Below are 8,436 nucleotides of genomic sequence, written 5' to 3'. Positions count from 1 at the left end.
GTCGGGATATTTCGTCGTATTAGTAACCGGCAATGGCACAGGCGTAATAACTATCAACACCGGGGGTCTATTATAAGTGAGCTGTCACTGAATCTCCTGACTACTGAGCAGCAGCCCGCCAGAGACAAAAAATTTGAATAAAAGCGGAGCCGCTGCAGCAGAGAGAGAGAGAGAGAGAGAGCGACAAATTCCATTCGCCCGCCATTTCCAAAAGAAATTTCCAAAAACAAATTCGGGGAAAAAAAAATGGAGCAGCTTCGGTTGCAGCGTGTAAAGCTAGGATTCGTCGTCCCAAAATCAGAAAATAATAATAATAATATTGATGATGAAAATAAAATTTTGGCGCCATCTGTGATCCAAAAGCAAAAGGCGAGGGAGAGAGAAAGGGTCGCTGCCGCCGCTCTCCTCCTCCTCTTTCTCTCTCCTCGCTACTCCTCTTCTTCTCTCTCTCTCCCCTCTTCTTCTTCCTCGTCTTCAACCCCCAGCCTCAGGTCACGATCTTGTTCTTTCTCTCTCCAGGTTTCTTTCCTTCTCTGTTTCTCTCTCTAGATCCGATCTTGATCTTGTTGTTGTCGTCGCTTGCAGGAGTGGAGCTTCGGAGGAGGAGGACGAGGAGGAGGCGTCGATCTCTTTCTCAGGCGCCAGCGAGGAGATCTCGTCGTCGTCGTGTATCTCTGACGCGTGCTCGTCGGCGATCTCAGCGGCACGTCGAGTAGATCAGATCCACGGCGATCCGCTGCTGGCTCTCGCTTTAGCTGCTGCTTCTGCTGCTAATCCTCGCGCTTCTTTCAGTCCTAAGGTATGTGTGCTCGATCGGCCTCCTTCATCTCAACACCATTGCCTCTCCTTTTTTGATGATCTCGAGTATTTGACCCGGTGATAGCCTAGTCTAAGTGAACCTCTTCGTTTTGTAGATTTTGAATGCATGTTAATTATTTGGAGTTTGTGGTCCGCGGACAAAAGCATTTGATCTATCTATTTTGTCATTTTTGCTCGATTTTAGATGATTTTGTTCTTTCCCCCTCTAATTAGTTGTTTCATTTTGAGGAATTTGGGTTTGATGCTGTTAAACATGAGATTTATCTTAATTTGCCCTCTAATTCGTTAATATATGTTTTTTCTCTAAATAACTTCGATCTAACTTCTAGATCATAAGGTGATTGATCTGTCAGCTTTCAGTGGCAGCAGATCTTTTCAATGTATAATTCTATTGCATTTTCCTTAAAAAAATTATGCTATATCATTAAACAAACTTTGATCTAACTTCAGTATCATAAAGCGATGGATCGCTCAGCTTTTAGTGCTCTATCAACTTTTAAATCATATGGCATTTTCCTGGGTTTTTAATGATTGCTAGTAATTTTAGTTTTAGGCTGTTAAACATGGGATTTTTATGGATCTGTCTTATATTTTACTAATCTGGCGCTTTAACATTCAAAATTTTTGATCTAATTTCCAGTCTAGATCATAATGCCATTGATCAGTAAACTTTTAGTGGATTATTCTCTTTCAAGTTTTTAATTATATTACATTTTCTTGATTTAAAAATGATTATTAGTAATTTACTGCTACATTTATAGTTTTTTTGATTAAGTAACAAAATGCAAAGAAAAAGTCACGGATTAATCAGTTAACCGTGACCAATGGATCTACAGGTGGTGAAGAAAGCTCGATCAAAAATCCAGAAGCAAAAGAGGAAATATAAGGATATCTACAAGATGAGAGTAGTTTACAGCATGCTGAATTCCCAAGGGAACAATGATAAGGACGACAACGATGAAGCTCCAGCTGTCTTCGCTTTGCCCAGCACTACAGTAACCACCATCACTCCTACTACTTCTTCCTCAGTCACCACCACAGCCACTAGCACCACCAGGAGATCAAGGCTGCGCCCGATGAAGAACAGGAAAACTGGCTCCAGCTCAAGCTCAACGACTGCAAGAGCCAAAGCTAATAGCAACACGAGCATGAGCATTAAGCGTCGAGCTGAGGCCATCGTTGATTGGCTCTCGGGCAATGGATGTGCTTCGGAGGTCAGGATCCGGTCTGTGGTCGGGGACAGCCCAGATACCAGCAAAGCCCTCAGACTGTGAGTATGCTTAAAATTACAGCTTAATGCAGTGCTTTTTTGTTTTGGCGTTGATTCTTTTTCAAGCTCTTAGTTCCTTCATTTTTAATTCCTTTATTTTACTACCCTTGATTCTTGGATATGTGCATTTTGTTGCACTTTGGTGGGGTCCACTTTTTGGTTGTTATTGCTTTTTAATCGCATTAAAAATTCATTTTGCTTTCAATTTTTCTGTGCTAATGAAAAAGAAAATCTGAATCAGATATGATGATTTTTCTTTTTTCTTTTGAAAATTATCATAAACTTTGTTTAAAAGTTTAATATAAAAACTGTTAAGAACTTTCATTAACCACTCTGTTCTTTTCGTGACGAACATTTACCTTGAAATAAACCAGTTCCCTTGGTGCTTATTGAGCACCAAATAAATTTTCGTTTTCATTATACTATCACAAAACTTACTACGAACTTTAAGTTTCATGGTATCAACTTGAAAAAGAATGAAATTTATGAGGATTTGGATAATAAATATTTGTGTTGGAAGTTATGTTCTTACTAATGAAATAACGAGGTATGTATGTACCCATGGTCTTTCCTCATATTGTAAGAGAACACTAAAAATTCATGATAATTTCTTAACGTTATTAAAATACTGTACACTGAATTGAATGGGTACACCATGATCTATTTTTGTTTAAATTTGGTATTCATTTCCATAACTTCCTTTTCTTTGCTACTTCGCATGCTCAAAACTCTCTATTTTCTGCTGGTTGAGCACTTGAGCTCCAAATTTGACTAAATAGTAATCCGTACCGTTCAATTGCAGTACATACACTTTGACTAGTTCTACACGGGCTTAATTAATTTGCTTTCCTTTGTTAATTTGAGGGTCCAAACTCCCAATTCTTCTGCACGACCAACACTTCAGGGGTCCTGAGGGTCCCTGCGCCTGACCCATGGAACAACTGCACGCTGCATTGTCTGTTGCACTTTTAGATTCAACTAAGGTGTACTATTATTAGTACCATAGTCATTTCAGTTTCAATTTTACTGTGCTTATTAATAAATTAGATTTGACCAAGCCCAATCTGCTCAACTATTGCTTAATAATTAAGTTTAAGAACCCCTGGAAAGACGAATGCATTAGTTAGTAATTGTTTAGAGGGGGACTCTTATGAATTGTTCAAAATACCTTTTAACTGGGACTTACCCATCTGATGAAAGTGCTAAAGCTAGAACTTGATATCCTTGGTCAATTTGATGTTATACTCCCATCTGGTTGTAAAGTAATTAAATGATCCCCCTTGCATATCTGCTAGTCAAATTTAACTTATCTAATTACCTAATTAAGCTTAAACAAAAAGGATTGTATATATTTATGAATTCCCTTCTCTTTTTTATATTTCGATTTCAAAGCTACATTATTTTCTGTCTGAGTTCTGCCTGACTAAAAATTGTAGCCAATATATAGCTTAATGATTTCCCTTTTAGCTTAGTTAATTACTTTTCCTTTGTTATTGTCATCATAGTCGCTTTTTCTATTCGTTAATTTTTTTCGCATCGAACTCTTCATGTGGTTAATCATAACCTGAACTCTTGATCTTTTACAATATTTTACTGTTGGATCCATCTGTAGATTATTATCAGTAGTAGCTGTTACATCTCAAATTCACTACGGTAATAGTTAAATATGCCCAGATCCAATATGACATATCTGTTGATAACATTCTTCAATTTGAACTATATGTAGATTGGTGAAGAAGGACGAAGTGAAGAGAATGGGCGCAGGAGGGCGCAGTGATCCCTTCTTGTATATGGTATACTTGCTTGTATGCTCATAAAGAATAATCATCTTTTGCTGGTTTTGTAATTTATACTTTAACTAATTTTCTATACGTTTTTCCGTAATTTATTTTGAACAGGTGAAGTCGAAAGAGGCAACACAGAACTGATTTTAGCTCCGTTTACGGGGGAAGTTATATGGAGAAGATAATGAAATTGATCTCCTTTTTAACATAGTTTGGTCTAGTGTTTAGAAAAGAATTATGAGCCTCAAAATGGCTCATATATACCAGAGAGTTGCTCTCTGTTTTAACTCATCATTTTTAATCTTTGTTGTTTACTTTGTACCTATGGGTTATATAGTTACTATACTAGACAGGAGCGAGAATGGGCATGAAAATTTTGGACGTAGCAGTTGTTCATGACCCTGAGAAAGAGTAGCGAGTACAGCACCTAAGGAATAAGCTGTAGGCGTGTAGGTAAGAACGCAAGTTCTCTTTCAAATGATATATACAAGTTGCTTTGTTTACTCTGCAGGACTTTTGCCAAATGGTTGAAAGTGTGTTTTAAATGGCGAATTCGCGGTGCTTTATCTTGTAATTTTCTGGTAGCGACTGTGATGTTCTTGGTGATCTTTTCTGTTTTCTGCCGGTATGTTTAATTTATAATATACGAACATAATTAGATTGGTCACGGCTGAGTTTTCCTCCTTTCTTTCTTATATGCCTTTTCTCTTTTTATGCATACTAGTTGGATTGCACGTACAATGTACATGGTAAAATATTTATTATTTATTTTTAATTTGTAATTTTATTTAAAAGATTTGGTATAAATATTAAATGTAAACAATGGATCAAACATATAGACAGAAGTTAAAAATTCATAACATTTGAACAATAAAATTATATTTAATGATTGATTGGGCGATAGTACATTGGTTGCATTTATAACGTGATCGATTGATCAATCAAATACTGTCACAAAAATATACCTAAATGTAATGTTTAATGATGTGGATGTAAATCCAAGCTCATGGCATTAGAACCTCGACTAAGCATTTGCAATACCTAATGTGTGAGTACATATATTCACCCATGAAAATTTCACAATCCCATATAAAATCTAAAACACTCATTAAGGATTCAGCAAACTAAGGCTTCACAAGCTCCCAACACCATTTTCATAATCCTAAGTTAGAGCATGACTAATTTTTATTTCACAGCAAAAGAAGACAAACTCTTTTTTTCCCTCGTAGTTTTAACTCCAAGAACCCTTTTAGCTAAGTTGGTAGTTGAATAAAAATTTTCACTAACAACCTTCTGGTTAGCCTGTCCTTCCTTTTGAATATCGCCTGCTATCTTTAGCATTCTCTACATTAAGCCGCCCCATTTGACGCTGAAGATCCACATGAGAATCACTTGCTACCTTTGCTTTTGAATTCTTTTTTGAGTCAACAAACATTAGTTGTAATCTGTATAAAGCATAGACATCACACTTGTTGATCTCATACTCAAAGAGATGACATTCGCAGTTGTTCAGTGGCTGTGGATTCATATAGTAGGACCTCATCAGTCCTCCAAGCTCCTCCATTATTTACTTCCTAGACTCATGCCAACCACGCCCATTGTAATCTGGCACGTGTAAATGTATCAGTGTGTGCACATATATGTTTATACGTATGTATATATGCAGATATGAATATGTGTGTGTGTGTGTGTTCATGCAAGTTATATGTATATACATGTAATTATTAAGGTAGAAGCACTTTTAATGTTTCTATATTTGTTGAATAACAATCATGGCACTTGGATCTCAAAGCTAATATCGTAAATTCTTTACCAAACATCAAGAAAATAAAAGCGGCTTGTGTTCATGAAATGTGATTAAACTAAGTAACACAAACAGAACTAGGTGAAAATTATAGGATGATTGTGCAGTGTATAAAGGGAAGACTTGAGCAAGCTACAAGCTCCCAAATGCCCTTTTCTATAACCTCTGTAATTTTTCAAAATCCAACAGTAAATTGTGTCTAGTAAATTGTGTAGTTGTAGCTTCAAGCACTGAATCTTATCATGAGCTCATATTGTGTGATTATACAGTTGTTATGCTCTCATTTACTGTATCTTATAAAACATAATAACATATAAATATTTTTTTATGGGAAAATTGCTTCTAGCCTCCTTTATTACAAGTATTCTGCCCGCCTCCAAGACTTTTTCAACGCTTCCAAAACCCCAAAAAACAAAGTCATAATTCCTAAGCCCCCAAAACACAAAACCCAAGAGGTTAAAACATCTGAAGACGATAATACTCTCTCTCTCTCTCTCTCTCTCTCTCTCTCTCTCTCTCTCTTCATGATGTTACTGTGATGATTTGAAATGGTTTTTTTTTTTTTGTTCCCTCCAAAATTTTCCAATGGTGTCGAGACATCGGTGGTGAAACTTTTCCGGCGTTCGTTCATGAGGCGAAGAAAACTACGATCTTGAAGACGGTGATGACGAGTTGCGCACCAACCCCCTTAAGTTTACATATTGTTGTAATTTTTTTAAAAATCAATGACTTGATATTAAAGTAGTTATATATATTTTTTATTTCACTGTAATAAGTTTGTTGTTAAACGTATGAGTTGGTGGTGAAGGAAGGTTACGTGTTGGTTTTGAAGGTTACGAGTTGGTTGTGAAGTTTACGAGTTAGTTACCAAGGGTACATATTGGTTATGAAGGTTACGAGTTGGTTATGAGAAGATTACGATTTGGGTGTGAAAAAAGTCTTGGGGGCTCAGGGAACTATGGTTTTACTTTTGGGAGTTTTGAGAGCGTTGAAAAAGTCTTGGGGTGAGCGGAATACTTGTAAGGAAGTTGGAGGCTAGAAGCAATTTTCTCTTTTTTTTTATTTCCAAAGCTCAAAACAAGTAGGCAGTTAGTCTTGACACATATACAAGCATCAGTTCGAATACCTAAGTTAGTATTTACTTGAATTTTCATATTTAACCTCTCATTCAAGTTCACTGTCCATAACATTTACTTTAATCATTTGAAAAACTTAAATTACTTCAACAGAATATCCCTAATATATTCTTTATTAGTTAAGTTACGAATAAATATTAGAGGAACGAAACAATTTGGAGGACAAATAAGCAATTGTAGTGAATCATATGCGGATTATATTATTAACAACCATAAGCATTATTGAAATCATGCATAGAAACTTATTTGGTTGAGTCTTCTTTCATGGCTGTAGCCGCAAATAATACCTTCTCATTGTTACTATCCATCATCAAGAATTCCCCAGTAAATTATTACTTCTATCCAAGATCCTTGCCATGACCTGGAATAGTTGAATTCTCTTTGCACAACTATAACATCTTTGTTGGAATGAATAACGTTTAACGTAATACTATATGTTGTGAGTGTGCTGTTGACATGAACATGTGGATTATACGTTGTAGAGGAGGTCCTGTGTCAAAGGAAAAATAGTATGATATAGTTAAACTTATATACCTCCTAGCTTCCCAAAATCCTACATGCGTACATGCATATGTCACAGTTGGCACATAAATACCTCAGATACAACACAATTTAAATTTAAAACATCAAAAATCTCTGTGATTGTCCTTCATCACTCCCTTTTTTTACTTTTGGTTTTTAGTGGTGGGTATTGTCATGATTGTCACATAAATACCTAAGGTAAAAACATAGTTACTTTTAAATCAAAATTCTGTGTTTGCCCTCCATCCTTGTTCTTCTTTTTATCCTTTACTTTCTGGTCTTGGGTGTTCCGATCATCTTTAAATGAAATTATGAAACACTAGCATACTTATTAACATAGGTTGGTCCTTTTCTATTTATAAATGCGTCGAGAAAAGTTGAAAGCAGAGCTATGAACGTATAAAATAGAGAAAATATAAAAATTTCATCCTGATACATGTGAGCAAAAGCAAACCCATAACCTTCTTATATGTACATCAAAGACCCCGATATATACAATAAGAACATATATGATCCAAATCCAAATCCAATGCTAATTAAGCTTAATTAAGCCTGATGAAGCCTAATTAACTCCAACTCCTAGCCTAATTAAGCCTAGCCCTAGCTAAAATTAAGCATTAACTAACCCTACACTTTTGGATCCTTAATGGGGCTGTATGTGAAAATTTCAAAACGAAATTAAGAAATTTAGGAAATGTAAGAACATTCACATATGCAAATATCATAGCTAATGTTATTTGAAATCTAATAATCAAGAAATAAAGTGCACATAGAAAGAAATTTAAAAATCATAAGCAAAATTTAGAAAATGATCAAATCATACCCGAATATTTTCTCTGATAAAAAGCTTCGTCAATGAGTTTCCTTCGTGATCCTTGTCGATGCCTAAAATCTGAGAATTGAGGAGATGATGGCAAAGGGGATGCAGTGATGATGAGGAGAATAATAATCATCTTTGGCAATTGATGAATTAAGATAGTAAGCCGGCGTTGCCGAAGCAAAGTCGTAACCGACGGAATGGAGAATGAAATGAACGAAGGATTAGGGCTCATGATTTCTAATTTCTGTGTAACGAATAAAAGGGATAACTTTGTTATATTT

General features: G+C 35.8%; 1 protein-coding gene across 1 annotated transcript; it reads left to right on the top strand.

The window, feature by feature from the left end:
- LOC109849059 (putative protein TPRXL) lies at positions 247-4,376 on the top strand. The gene is made up of 5 exons (XM_020418835.1): positions 247-491; positions 586-799; positions 1,656-2,089; positions 3,816-3,882; positions 3,988-4,376. Exons 1-5 carry the CDS (start codon positions 247-249, stop codon positions 4,015-4,017), a joined length of 990 nt encoding a protein of 329 aa, XP_020274424.1. The 3' UTR covers positions 4,018-4,376.

The sequence above is a fragment of the Asparagus officinalis genome, chromosome 7 (assembly GCF_001876935.1).
Source record: "Asparagus officinalis chromosome 7, Aspof.V1, whole genome shotgun sequence".
Taxonomy (NCBI): domain Eukaryota; kingdom Viridiplantae; phylum Streptophyta; class Magnoliopsida; order Asparagales; family Asparagaceae; genus Asparagus; species Asparagus officinalis.
This window is presented reverse-complemented; position numbering and strand designations above follow the sequence as displayed.